This window comes from Cherax quadricarinatus, chromosome 74, assembly GCF_038502225.1.
Source record: "Cherax quadricarinatus isolate ZL_2023a chromosome 74, ASM3850222v1, whole genome shotgun sequence".
NCBI classification, from domain to species: Eukaryota; Metazoa; Arthropoda; class Malacostraca; order Decapoda; family Parastacidae; genus Cherax; species Cherax quadricarinatus.
Genome location: NC_091365.1, coordinates 40,001 through 54,987, shown reverse-complemented (window position 1 = coordinate 54,987; position 14,987 = coordinate 40,001). Strand labels below are relative to the sequence as shown.

The 14,987-nt window shown below is 40.2% G+C and overlaps 1 protein-coding gene across 8 annotated transcripts in view; it reads left to right on the top strand.

The window, feature by feature from the left end:
- Marf1 (meiosis regulator and mRNA stability factor 1-like protein) overlaps nucleotides 1–14,987 on the top strand; it is a 113,573-nt gene that overhangs the window by 65,289 nt on the left and 33,297 nt on the right. For all 8 annotated transcript variants that reach the window (XM_070100661.1, XM_070100660.1, XM_070100658.1 and 5 more), the window contains exons 18-20: nucleotides 12,307–12,445; nucleotides 12,548–12,710; nucleotides 14,471–14,604. In XM_070100661.1, the coding sequence (XP_069956762.1) occupies nucleotides 12,307–12,445; nucleotides 12,548–12,710; nucleotides 14,471–14,604 (436 nt within the window). The remainder of the gene's footprint in view (nucleotides 1–12,306; nucleotides 12,446–12,547; nucleotides 12,711–14,470; nucleotides 14,605–14,987) is intronic.

The following is a 14,987-nucleotide window of genomic DNA, read 5'->3' as shown; positions in this document are numbered from 1 at the left end:
GGGGGAAGTTCGTGAGGCAGTAGGTAAAATGAAAGGGGGTAAGGCAGCAGGGATTGATGGGATAAAGATAGAAATGTTAAAAGCAGGTGGGGATATAGTTTTGGAGTGGTTGGTGCAATTATTTAATAAATGTATGGAAGAGGGTAAGGTACCTAGGGATTGGCAGAGAGCATGCATAGTTCCTTTGTATAAAGGCAAAGGGGATAAAAGAGAGTGCAAAAATTATAGGGGGATAAGTCTGTTGAGTGTACCTGGTAAAGTGTATGGTAGAGTTATAATTGAAAGAATTAAGAGTAAGACCGAGAATAGGATAGCAGATGAACAAGGAGGCTTTAGGAAAGGTAGGGGGTGTGTGGACCAGGTGTTTACAGTGAAACATATAAGTGAACAGTATTTAGATAAGGCTAAAGAGGTCTTTGTGGCATTTATGGATTTGGAAAAGGCGTATGACAGGGTGGATAGGGGGGCAATGTGGCAGATGTTGCAAGTGTATGGTGTAGGAGGTAGGTTACTGAAAGCAGTGAAGAGTTTTTACGAGGATAGTGAGGCTCAAGTTAGAGTATGTAGAAAAGAGGGAAATTTTTTCCCAGTAAAAGTAGGCCTTAGACAAGGATGTGTGATGTCACCGTGGTTGTTTAATATATTTATAGATGGGGTTGTAAGAGAAGTAAATGCGAGGGTCTTGGCAAGAGGCGTGGAGTTAAAAGATAAAGAATCACACACAGGGTGGGAGTTGTCACAGCTGCTCTTTGCTGATGACACTGTGCTCTTGGGAGATTCTGAAGAGAAGCTGCAGAGATTGGTGGATGAATTTGGTAGGGTGTGCAAAAGAAGAAAATTAAAGGTGAATACAGGAAAGAGTAAGGTTATGAGGATAACAAAAAGATTAGGTGATGAAAGATTGAATATCAGATTGGAGGGAGAGAGTATGGAGGAGGTGAACGTATTCAGATATTTGGGAGTGGACGTGTCAGCGGATGGGTCTATGAAAGATGAGGTGAATCATAGAATTGATGAGGGAAAAAGAGTGAGTGGTGCACTTAGGAGTCTGTGGAGACAGAGAACTTTGTCCTTGGAGGCAAAGAGGGGAATGTATGAGAGTATAGTTTTACCAACGCTCTTATATGGGTGTGAAGCATGGGTGATGAATGTTGCAGCGAGGAGAAGGCTGGAGGCAGTGGAGATGTCATGTCTGAGGGCAATGTGTGGTGTGAATATAATGCAGAGAATTCGTAGTTTGGAAGTTAGGAGGAGGTGCGGGATTACCAAAACTGTTGTCCAGAGGGCTGAGGAAGGGTTGTTGAGGTGGTTCGGACATGTAGAGAGAATGGAGCGAAACAAAATAACTTCAAGAGTGTATCAGTCTGTAGTGGAAGGAAGGCGGGGTAGGGGTCGGCCTAGGAAGGGTTGGAGGGAGGGGGTAAAGGAGGTTTTGTGTGCGAGGGGCTTGGACTTCCAGCAGGCATGCGTGAGCGTGTTTGATAGGAGTGAATGGAGACAAATGGTTTTTAATACTTGACGTGCTGTTGGAGTGTGAGCAAAGTAACATTTATGAAGGGATTCAGGGAAACCGGCAGGCCGGACTTGAGTCCTGGAGATGGGAAGTACAGTGCCTGCACTCTGAAGGAGGGGTGTTAATGTTGCAGTTTAAAAACTGTAGTGTAAAGCACCCTTCTGGCAAGACAGTGATGGAGTGAATGATGGTGAAAGTTTTTCTTTTTCGGGCCACCCTGCCTTGGTGGGAATCGGCCAGTGTGATAATAAAAAAAATAAAAAAAATAATATTAAGATCTACATTATTTAGTTTATATGTGGCATGGTTATTGTCCTGTCCAACATTTAGAATTTTGCATTTGTCTAAATTAAACTGCATCTGCCACTTCTCCGACCACTGCATCAGTCTATTCAAATCTTCCTGGAGTGCTCTAATGTCCTCGTCAGAATGAATTCGACGGCCTATTTTGGTGTCATCGGCAAACTTGCTGATGTCGCTCTTTGTGCCCTCATCTATGTCGTTTATGTAGGGGGCCCAACACTGACCTCTGTGGAACACCGCTCGTGACGCTTCCCCACTCTGATTTCTCCCCATTCTGATTTCTCCCCATTTATGCAAACGCTCTGCTGCCTATTTGTCAACCATGCCTCTATCCAGGAAAAAATTTCTCCTATTCCATGTGCCTTAATTTTCCTCAATAGTCTCTGATGTGGGACCCTGTCAAAAGCCTTACTGAAGTCCATATACACAATATCATATTCATTACCATGATCTACCTCCTCAAATACCTTAGTGAAAAAAGTTAATAAATTCGTAAGGCAGGAACGCCCCTTTGTAAAACCATGCTGAGATTCGTTGATTAATTTATGCTTTTTAAGGTGGCTACGAACTGCCTCGGCAATTGATTCCATTAATTTTCCCACTATGGAGGTTAGGCTTATTGGTCTATAGTTTGAAGCTAAGGATCTGTCACCTGCTTTGAAAATAGGTATCACATTTGCCATTTTCCACTTATCTGGCACCATGCCAGTTTGTAGTGATATGTTGAAAAGATTAGCCAAAGGTTTGCTAAGCTCCTCTTTACATTCCTTTAGAACCCTTGCATACAGTTCATCAGGGCCTGGGGATTTGTTTGGTTTTAATGTATCTATTTGCCTAAGGACCATGTCACTTGTGACCCCTAATCGTGCGCAGTTTATTATCGTCCTGTTCTACATAATTTATCATTTCTGGAATATCGCTGGTATCCTCCTGTGTAAAAACTGAGAGGAAGTATGTGTTAAAAATTCTACACATTTCCCTGTCACTGTCAGTGAGCTGACCCGAGGAACTTTTGAGTGGGCCTATCTTGTCCCTGATCTTACTTCTGTATACTTGAAAGAATCCTTTTGGGTTAGTCTTCGATTCTCTTGCAACTTTAACCTCATAATCTCTTGCTTTTCTAATTCCCTTTTTTATTTCTCTTTAACTGAGTATATCGATTTCTTAATTGCCCCTCTCCTCTTTTGATTTGCCTATATATGCCTCTCTTTTGACCAGTCAGATATTTTAATCTATTGTTCATCCATTTAGGATCATTTTTGTTTGATCTGATTTCCCTATTTGGAACATAATTTGACTGAGCAGCTAGAACTATGCCCTGGAAAGCGTCATATCGGCAACCATCACCACCTACCTGACCCTTAGTCAGGTCATTCCAATTCAGCCCACCTAAGTAATTTTTCAGTCCTATGAAATCAGCCAAGCGAAAGTCAGGGACAGAGACTTGATTGCCATTATTAGGGGAATTCCATGACATATTAAAACTGAGTGATTTGTGATCACTTTCCCCAAGCTCATCATTAACCTCAAGATTATTAATTAGTGTTTCCCTACTGGCAAGAACCAAGTCAAGGAGGTTATTTCCCCTAGTTGGCTCTGTCACAAACTGTTTTAAAAAACAATCCTGGATCGTATCAAGAAAGTAACCTGACTCTAAATTTCCTGTCAAATTGCTCTAGTCAATCTGTCTATAGTTGAAATCTCCCATTAGCACAACATTTTCGTATGTAGATGCCTTATGAATTTCGTCCCATAGAAGTTTACTGCACTCCCTATCAAGATTTGGGGCCCTGTAAATCACACCCAAAATTTAGTTTTTCTTGGCCCTCTAGAAGCTGTAACCAAACAGATTCAATGGCTGATGCTTCTAATTTTATATCTTGTCTAACACAACAATTTAAATTGTCTCTGACATACATCGCTACTCCACCACCCTTCCTGTTGACCCTGTCAGTGTGGAATAATTTATAGCCTTGTATGTGACATTCAGAGGGCATCTCTCTATCTTTCAGATTGAGCCAGGTCTCTGTTATAGCAATAATATCTGTTTCCTGCATTGCAATTAATCTTAGCTCATCTATCTTATTTCTTACAAGGGAGCTAGTCCCTTGCTGCCCTCTGCTGTCCCCCTTTGTTTGCCGACTTGATCTATTGTCTTTATTTATAACTTCATGCTGAATGCCTTTTATACATTTACTGTTTCCAACCCTAGTGTTGCAACCTGCTTGTTTCCCCCACACACCCATACCTCTATCTTCTATCAGTTTAAAATCATAGGCATTTCACCAGTGGCCTTCTCAATTGAGTTTGCAAGTGTTACCACCCCAGCCCCAGAGAGATGTACCCCATCCCTTGCATACATATTATGTTTGCCATAAAAGTTGTTCCAGTTGTCAATGAATGGGATTGCAAGTTCCTTGCAGTATCTGTCTAGCCAGCAATTTACACCAATTGCCCTAGACAACCATTCATTTCCTACTCCCCTTCTAGGCAAGATGCTACATATGATTGGGACCCCTCCCTTAGACTTAATGAAATCTATAACTGACCTGTACTTATCTAGCAGCTCTTCTCTCCTACCCTTCCCAATATCATTTCCACCAGCACTGATACAGATAATGGGCTTGTTCCCATTACCTGACATGATATTATCCAGCCTGTTAACTGTCCCCAACACCAGCTCCAGGGAAGCACACACTATCTCTCATCTTCTTATTCCTATTACAAAAAGCACGGTCAATATATCTTGCCTGAGAATCACCAACCACAAGAATGCGCTTACCTCTGTTAGCAGGGGCAGTAGTACCCTTGCCTTCACTGGCCACTGAAGTACATTCATCCTGAAGAACAGAGAAGCGATTCCCTACCTTCAGATCTTCACTCTTTGACTTTCCTTATTCTGATTCTCCTCCCATTACTGGGAACCACTCACCACTTGTAGCAGGTGCTGGACTGCACCTCACTGCTGGTAGCCGTTGCTATCTCCCCACCTACAGCCTCCTCACAGCGAGAGACTGCGCCTCACTGCTAGAAGCCTCATTCCCCACAACTCCAGCCACCTCGCACTCTCTCCCAGACCCATTGAGGTGGATCTTCAGCCTCCTAATCTCCTCCTGGAGAAGCAAGACCTCCTCCTTCAACTCTCCAAACTCAATTTTTAAAACGCTGCAGAAGCAAGCCATGCTTTGTAACCGTCCACGCTAATCCCCAAAGCAGCTCAGGGTCTGTGACCTCACGTGACGATTGACCACTGACATTGATGTACTTTTATTTATCAAATACAGTGGAACCTCGAGTTACGAGTGCCCCAACATACGAGTTTTTCAAGATAAGAGCCGTCAGTCAATTTTTTGCTGAGTTACGAGCCAAAATCCAAGTTACGAGTGAGCTTCCCCCTCAAGGGAGGTTCCTTGAGACTGGTGAGGGGGCCTCTTGATCTAGGGAATTGGATTTGTTCCAGTTCACTAAATTAAGCCTGAATACCTTCATCTCCCCCCACAGGTGCTGTATAATCCTACGGGTTTGGCGCTTCCACATTACTATAATAATAGCGAGCTTCAGAACTTCACCACTAGTTGGCGCAGCGAGTGCCACAATGTGTGCTGAGCAGTGCACATGTTTACCTTGCCATAGAAGCATTTTTCTTGTGTTTTGCTTGCATTTTGTGCAGTTATTTTGCAAAAAAAAAAATTTTGTAACCATGGGTTCTAAAAAAGTAAGTGCAAAGGACAGTGATAAGAAGAAAAAGAGGATGTCCAAGAAATTAAAGCATGAAATCATAGATAAACGCAAGCGAAGTGTGTGGGTTGTAGCATTAAGAGTGTAGGAAGTAAGTTAAGCGATAGAAAAAGGACGAAACGAAACTAACTTCTCCGGTGATGTTGGGGTTTACAGGGCCACTGACAGCACCTGTTCTCCAAGGTAAATATGTACGTACACTTTATTAAACCAGTTTATTTCTTTACTTTCTCTGTTTTTATACAATATTTCTTATTTATAAATACTGTACATTGTTTGTGTTTTCCTTGTGAAACTAGTGATCTAGTGCAGTTAGCCTTATAAACACTCCATTTTCTCTTATAATTAGAGCATGGGAAGATGTGGTTAGAGCGGAAGCAGGAATGGCCACCACCACTCGTCACATAATGACATTTTATTCATTCTAGACTATGTATATATCATGTTTCTGTGTTACTTGTATTGTTTGTCATATTACATCAATTGTGATAGATAAATGAGGTGTAGAGTTGATACTAGTGTTACATTGAAGTATTTTGTCCTGCCTCCCGAGAGCAGGAATTTTGTTGGAACGGATTAATGGCATTTCAGTTAATTTAAATGAGGAAAATTTATTTGATATATGAGCAAATTGAGTTGCGAGCTAGGTCATGGAACGAATTAAACTTGTAAGTCGAGGTTCCACTGTACTATATCTCCAGTATAATTTTTCACATGTTAGCTAAATAGGAACTATTACCTAGGTTGGTTGACAGCAACCACCCAGGGAGGTATTACCATCCTGCCAAGCGAGTGTAAAACGAAAGCCTGTAATTGTTTTACATGATGGTAGGATTGCTGGTGTCTTTTGTCTCTCATAAATATGCAAGACTACAGGTATGTCTTGCTACTTCTACTTACTTAGGTCACACTAAACATATATGTACACATTTATTTATACACACTCATCTGAGTTTTCTTAGATTTTATCTTAATAGTTCTTGGTCATATTACTTTTCCTTTTATATCCATGGGGAAGTGGAATAAGAATCTTTCCTCCGTAAGCCATGCGTGTTGTAAAAGTCAACTAAAATGCCGGGAACAATGGGCTAGTAACCCCTTTTCCTGTAAATATTACTAAAAAGAATAAGAAAATTGTCAGTGGGAAGTCTGAATGTGCGTGGATGTTGTGCAAATGATAAGAAAGAGATGATTGTGGATGTTATGAATGAGAAGAAGCTGGATGTCCTGGCTTTAAGTGAAACAAAGCTGAAGGGGGTGGGAGAGTTTGTGGAGAGGAATAAATGGGATTAGGTCAGGGGTTTCAAATTGAGTTAAAGGAGGAGTAGCAATAATGTTGAAGGATAAGATATGGCAGGAAAAGAGGGACTATAAATGTATTAATTCAAGGATTATGTAGAGTAAAATAAAGGTTGGATGTGAAAAGTGGGTTATAGTAAGTGTATATGCACCTGGAGAAGAGAGAAGTGTAGAGGAGAGAGAGAGATTTTGAGAAATGTTGAGTGAATGCATGGGGAGTTTTGAACCAAGTGTGAGAGTACTTGTGGTTGGGGATTTCAATGCTAAAGTGGGTAAAAATGTTGTGGAGGGAGTAGTAGGTAAATTTGGGGTGCCAAGGGTAAATGTAAATGGGGAGCCTTTAATTGAGCTATGTGTAGAAAGAGATTTGGTAATAAGTAATACATATTTTATGAAAGAGGATAAATATACAAGGTATGATGTAGCACGTAATGAAAGTAGTTTGTTAGATTATGTATTGGTGGATAAAAGGTTAATGGGTAGGCTCCAGGATGTACATGTTTATAGAGGGGCAACTGATATATCAGATCATGTAGTTGTAGCTACAGTTAGAGTAAGAGGTAGATGGGACAAGAGGAAGGTGGCAACAACAAGGAGGAGGGAAGTGAAAGTGTATAAACTAAGGGAGGAGGAAGTTCGGGTGAGATATAATTGACTCTTGGCAGAAAGGTGGGCTAGTGCAAAGATGAGTAGTGGGGGGGTTGAAGAGGGTTGGACGAGTTTTAAAAATGCAGTATTAGAATGTGGGGCAGAAGTTTGTGGTTATAGGAGGAAAGAGGAGTGATTGGTGGAATGATGAAGTAAAGGGTGTGATAAAAGAGAAAAAGTTAGCTTATGAGAGGTTTTTACAAAGCAGAAGAGTTATAAGAAGAGTATATATGGAGAGTAAAAGAAAGGTGAAGAGTGGTGAGAGAGTGCAAAAGGAGAGCAGATGATAGTGGGAGAGGCACTGTCAAGAAATTTTTATGAAAATAAGAAAAAATTTTGGAGCGAGTTAAACAAGTTAAGAAAGCCTAGGGAACGTATGGATTTGTCTGTTAAAAACAGAGTAGGGGAGTTAGTAGATGGGGAGAGGGAGTTATTAGGTAGATGGCGAGAATATTTTGAGAAACTTTGAAATGTTGAGGAAGAAAGGGAGGCGGTAATTTAATGCACTGGCCAGGGAGGTATACCATCTTTTAGGAGTGAAGAAGAGCAAAATGTAAGTGTGGGGGAGGTACGTGAGGCATTATGTAGAATGAAAGGGGGTAAAGCAGCTGGAACTGATGGGATCATGACAGAAATGTTAAAAGCATGGGGGGGGATATAGTGGTGGAGTGGTTGGTACTTTTGTTTAATAAATGTATGAAAGAGGGGAAGGTATCTAGGGATTGGCAGAGAGCATGTATAGTCCCTTTATATAAAGGGAAGGGGGACAAAAGAGATTGTAAAATTTATAGAGGACTAAGTTTACTGAGTATAACAAGAAAAGTGTACGGTAGGGTTATTGAAAGAATTAGAGGCAAGACAGAATGTAGGATTGCGGATGAGCAGGGTGGTTTCAGAGTGGGTAGGGGATGTGTAGATCAAGTGTTTACATTGAAGCATATATGTGAACAGTACATATTTAGATAAAGGTAGGGAAGTTTTTATTGCATTTATGGATTTAGAGAAGGCATATAACATAAGAACATAAGAAAGGAGGAACACTGCAGCAGGCCTGTTGGCCCATACTAGGCAGGTCCTTTACAATTCATCCCACTAACAAACATTTGACCAGCCCTATTTTCAATGCCACCCAAGAAACAAGCTCCGATGTGCAAGTCCCACTCAAATCCAACCCCTCCCACTCATGTACTTATCCAACCTAAATTTGAAACTACCCAAAGTCCTAGCCTCAATAACCCAACTAGGTAGACTGTTCCACTCATCAACTACCCTATTTCCAAACCAATACTTTCCTATGTCCTTTCTAAATCTAAACTTATCTAATATGATAGTGGATAGGGGAGCAATGTGGCATATGGAATAGGTGGTAAGTTAATAAATGCTGTAAAGAGTTTTTACGAGGATAGTGAGGCTCAGGTTAGGGTGTGTAGAAGAGAGGGAGACTACTTCCCGGTAAAAGTAGGTCTTAGGCAGGGATGTGTAATGTCACCATAATTGTTTAATATATTTATAGAGGGGTGAGGGGTGGGATTAAATTATGGGGAATCAAATGGGAATTGACAGTTACTTTTTGCTGATGATACTGTGCTTATGGAAGATTCTAAGGAAAAATTGCAAAGGTTAGTGGATGAGTTTGGGAGTGTGTGTAAAGGTAGAAAGTTGAAAGTGAACATAGAAAAGATTAAGGTGATGAAAGTATCAAATGATTTAGATAAAGAAAAATTGGATATCAATTTGGGGAGGAGGAGTATGGAAGAAGTGAATGTTTTCAGATACTTGGGAGTTGACATGTCGGTGGATGGATTTATGAAGGATGAGGTTAATCATAGAATTGATGAGGGGGGGAAAAAAAGGAGAGTGGTGCGTTGAGGTATATGTGGAGTCAAAAAACGTTATCTATGGAGGCAAAGAAGGGAATGTATGAAAGTATAGTAGTACCAACACTCTTATATGGGTGTGAAGCTTGGGTTGTGAGTGCAGCAGCGAGGAGGCGGTTGGAGGCAGTGGAGATGTCCTGTCTAATGGCAATGTGTGGTGTAAATATTATGCAGAAAATTTGGAGTGTGGAAATTAGGAGAGGGTGTGGAGTTAATAAAAGTATTAGTCAGAGGGCTGAAGAGGGGTTGTTGAGGTGGTTTGGTCATTTAGAGAGAATGGATCAAAGTAGAATGACATGGAGAGCATTTAAATATGTAGGGGAAGGAAGGCTGGGTAGGGGTCGTCCTCGAAAAGGTTAGAAGGAAGGGGTAAGGGAAGTATTGATAAAGCCACTGGATGGCGAAACGTCTACAATAAAGATACCCAGATGTTGCACATGTGTCTTACTCTCATCAGGTGATGGTAGGTGACACATAAAATAGGTGAGGCAAAGAAAATTAAGTGGATCTGTGGAGAGAGATGTTGGTCAGTGGATAGAAAAGAGTTTACCTCAGTATAGTGATAGACACTGCTCCTACAAATGTGAAGGAAGCTTTTCAAGTATATTTCAGCAGTGCAGGTATGTCTTGTGTGCTGAAAATTAGAGAATGAATATTTAAGAAATTAGTAGTTGGGGGGTGCTAAGATATTCATCTTGGGTAGGTTGGAAGGTGATGTAGGATTGGTAAGTGTGTACAAGAGGCTCTTTGAGAGGTAGGATGAAGGAATTAACGGAAAGTCTTTTGAGTCTGTTGGGACTGGTTTAGTTCTATTAGTCATCGGGTAGTAATATCAGCATTTCTGGACACAGCTATGTTGTGATGAAATATATTTGTCACCCTTTGATGAAGTGTGTGTGCATGTGTTAATTGTGTATGTAGGTGTGTTTAGATGTTCATAATTGCCTATGTGGTTGCAAATTTTGAGTTGAAGCTCCTGGCCCTGCCTGTGTGTGGGTGTGTGATGTGTATAAATATATTTTTTTATATTAAAAATTTTTATCACTGGTTGCCTCCCACAGAGGTAGTGACCCCCGAAAGAGTGAAACTCGTTCAGCACCACCACCACCATTCATTCACTCAGTCTTGGTAGAGGTGCACTGACTTCACAGTTCAGATAACCTCTAAACTGCAGTATCTTCACTCCTCTTACCCTCCTTTAGAGTGTAAGCACTGTAATTGCCACCTCCAGAACTACACTGGCTAACTGTTTTTTCTGAAACCCTTCATAAATATTTAATTCCTTACACGAACCTGATGGGTGTTCGAAGGTGTTTGGAAATAAAGCATGCACACTAATTCCCATAAGTTCGTGGAGAATTACTGTCTTGAAGGTTCTGCAAAAGTTGAAACTGCAAACAATACAAAATTGAATTTCCATGAAAAGTTTTCTTTGAGACTTCGGTTCATTTTGTTTCAGTAATCATATTCATGTTTTTGTAATATCACTCAAATCAGGTTAATATTGATTTTTTTTTTTTTTTTTTTTTCCAACAAGTCGGCCGTCTCCCACCGAGGCAGGGTGACCCAAAAAAGAAAGAAAATCCCCAAAAAGAAAATACTTTCATCATTCAACACTTTCACCACACTCGCACATTATCACTGTTTTTGCAGAGGTGCTCAGAATACAACAGTCTAGAAGCATACACATATAAAGATACACAACATATCCCTCCAAACTGCCAATATCCCAAACCCCTCCTTTAAAGTGCAGGCATTGTACTTCCCATTTCCAGGACTCAAGTCCGACTATATGAAAATAACCGGTTTCCCTGAATCCCTTCACTAAATATTACCCTGCTCACACTCCAACAGATCGTCAGGTCCCAAGTACCATTCATCTCCATTCACTCCTATCTAACACGCTCACGCACGCTTGCTGGAAGTCCAAGCCCCTTGCCCACAAAACCTCCTTTACCCCCTCTCTCCAACCCTTTCAAGGACGACCCCTACCCTGCCTTCCTTCCCCTATAGATTTATATGCTTTCCATGTCATTCTACTTTGATCCATTCTCTCTAAATGACCAAACCACCTCAACAACCCCTCTTCTGCCCTCTGACTAATACTTTTATTAACTCCACACCTTCTCCTAATTTCCACACTCCGAATTTTCTGCATAATATTTACACCACACATTGCCCTTAAACAGGACATCTCCACTGCCTCCAACCATCTCCTCGCTGCTGCATTTACCACCCAAGCTTCACACCCATATAAGAGTGTTGGTACTACTATACTTTCATACATTCCCTTCTTTGCCTCCATAGATAACGTTTTTTGACTCCACAAATACCTCAACGCACCACTCACATTTTTTCCCTCATCAATTCTATGATTAACCTCATCCTTCATAAATCCATCCGCCGACACGTCAACTCCCAAGTATCTGAAAACATTCACTTCTTCCATACTCCTCCTCCCCAATTTGATATCCAATTTTTCTTTATCTAAATCATTTGACACCCTCATCACCTTACTCTTTTCTATGTTCACTTTCAACTTTCTACCTTTACACACATTCCCAAACTCATCCACTAACCTTTGCAATTTTTCTTTAGAATCTCCCATAAGCACAGTATCATCAGCAAAAAGTAACTGTGTTAATATTGATATTTATGATAAATAATGAGTGTAAAGAGATTTGAGCACAGGAAAGCCAGTGAGCCAGAGAAACTTGGGATAATTGAAACTGTTCACTGATTATCCATCAGTAAAAGTGTTGGAAAATGAAAATCAGCAGTTTATGGAAGCACAAAAATATGTAGGGCAACTTTTCTGTGTATGTAGTGTAAAAGGTAATTTTTAAGATCCTGTGAACATGGTAGGTTATTGCAGTACATATAGTCCAATATTCTCTTGATATTCAATCTTCCTTTTTCCTTTTTCAGATTGAAGGTGAAACAGATGGGGGCAAAATCTGCCTTGTACCATTGCAGATATTTGCACGGGATCTTTTAACACTGCTGCATGAATCTGGAGGTCGCATGCTGCTTCTGAATTTTGATACAGCATACCTTGATAGATTTGGTAATTTGTAACTGTTTACACTAAAATAATTTGAAATTGATTCTCTGCATAGTGTACATGTGTACCATTTCATTTTTTATGGTCTTAATTATTTCCTTTTAGGCATTGCATGTCGTCCAGCAACATATGGTTTTCCAAATATTGTTGCCCTTGTTCAGGCACTTGGAGATCTAGTAGCAGTCAGGGGCAGGGGAACAAAGAGGATTCTTGTCCTTAACCGTGAAGTTGCACCATCACCACCGTTCTTCAGTGTCACTGCCAATAGGTAAGAAAATTAAAAGCTAGAACATTTTGCATTTCTAAAAATTTGTTCAGTAATAAAAATAAGTGATTATTTCAAATATTTCTGTAAATGGCAGGTAATCCATTACCTACTGTCAAAGCATTTTTTTTTCATTTTTTTTTACCTCATTGTCTTGCTGACATCACAATTTATATTACACTGATTGCAACATCTCCACCCCTCTTTCAGAGTGCAAGCACTGCCCTTCTCACCTCTAGGACTCAAGTCTGGCTCACTAGTTTCCCTGAATCATTTCAGAAATTACCTTGCTCACACACAAATAGTATGTCTATTAAAAACCACTTTCCTCCATTCACTCTAGTCCTACATGTTCACATGCCCCTAAAAAATTTTTTAGTTTAATGCCCTTCAAACCATTCCTGGGATAACCCCTACCCCTCCTACCTATCACCCTTGATTTATACACTGTCATCCTATCCTCTCTACATGCCCAACTCGCCTCAACCCCTCCTTAGCCCTCTGAATTACTCTTGATGACCCGATGTCACCTTTTAATTTCTATATTCGCATTTTCCGCGTGATAGTCACAGCACACATTCTCAAACATGCTGTATCCATTGCCTTTAGCCATCTGATCAGCCCTCTGAATTATACTGTTGATGACCCCACATCATGTTTTAATTTCTGAAATTCGAATTCTCTGCATTGATCTCAAACGAGGCATCTCTACTGCTGCTACCCGCCGCCTTGTTTCATCACTAACTCGTGCTTCACACTCATAACTGTTGGTATCGCTACTAGAGTGCATTTCCTTCTTTGCCCAAACAGATAAACTTCTTTTCACAGATACTTCAGCACACCACCCACCTAGTTTTCCTCTCATTCTGTGGGGTCACTTCGTTCTTCATAGACCTATCTGCTGATATGCCCACTCCCATTTGTCTAAACACTTCTGTTTCCTCCATACTCCCTCCCTCCAATTTAACATTCAACTTATTATTGCCTAAGCTTCTTGTTACCATCACCACCTTGATTTTTTTTTATTTTTTACATTTAATTTCCTTTAACATACCCTTCTAAATTTCTCCACTAGCCTTTGCAGCTTGCCTTCAGAAAACCCCCAAAAGAATTCTCATCAGCAAAGAGCAACTGTGTTAACTCCCACCTCTTTCATTCCACACACCTTCCCAACACCCAAGCATTTACTTCTTGGACAACACCATTTATAACCATGGTGGCATCAAACATCTGTTTCTCTCCTGCTGAATCCTACTCCCTCCTTCGTACCTAATTGTAAAGATGTGAAATTCATGTATTTTGTAAGCTGAATGTGAACAGAAGTTTAAGCAAAGGTACTATAATGCAAATGTTTTGATACAGTTGTTAACTCTTCCTCTTAAGTTCACAATTGGAAGATAAATTTATCTTCCAGAGTAATACATATTGCCTGCCAAGTGAACTGAAGACAGTCTGTTGAATCTTTTTCTTTTTTTTCTGTTTGCAATGGAGATGTCAATTTCAACGATTAAAAATTATGATGTGTACAACCCTGGATTCATTATTACAAATATGCATCCCTGTAATACATTTTATTAAATTCTTACCACAACTCTCAATCCTGCCTTGCTGAACATCTGTATAGTATTTTAGACTAAAATTCACAGTCTCTGGAAAGTTCTTTTTATCCTCTTTTAAATCAAAGTAAAATTACTTTGAGAAATTTTAGGAAATATCAGAGTACTTAAGATTTTCTTTCATAATATTTAAATTTATTCTCCTAGCACGAATCTGTATAGCGAAAACGTGGATTCTGTGGATGAGAACGGAGTGTCAAAACCACCACCAGCTTCTCAACTACCTCCACCTCACAGGGTTTCTTCACCTCCACAGTGTGACTATCAGCCTTTCTTGCAAGGTATACAGTCAGTTTTTTTTTAAAATTAAAGTTTTTCTCTAGTCACTGTACCTTGGTAGGAAATGGGTTGCAAAAATTGAGGTTCTGCCATTTACTGCACCTGTTATATATGCCTTTCTACATTTCAAATCTCTTATTCTAAAATTTTTCTCAGCTTTCACCCTTCCCTCCCTTCTCCCATATAAATAATCCAGCCTGTTAGATAGGAGCAAATGAAGACAAGTGGTTTTTCATGGATGTGCTGTTGGAGTGTGAACATATGAAAAGAGGAGCACTACAGCAGGCCTAGCACTCTAGTGTCCTCATCAAAATTTATCTTTACAGCTTATTTTAGTGTAATTGGCAAACTTGCTCATGTCACTATTTATTCCACTTGTCTGTAA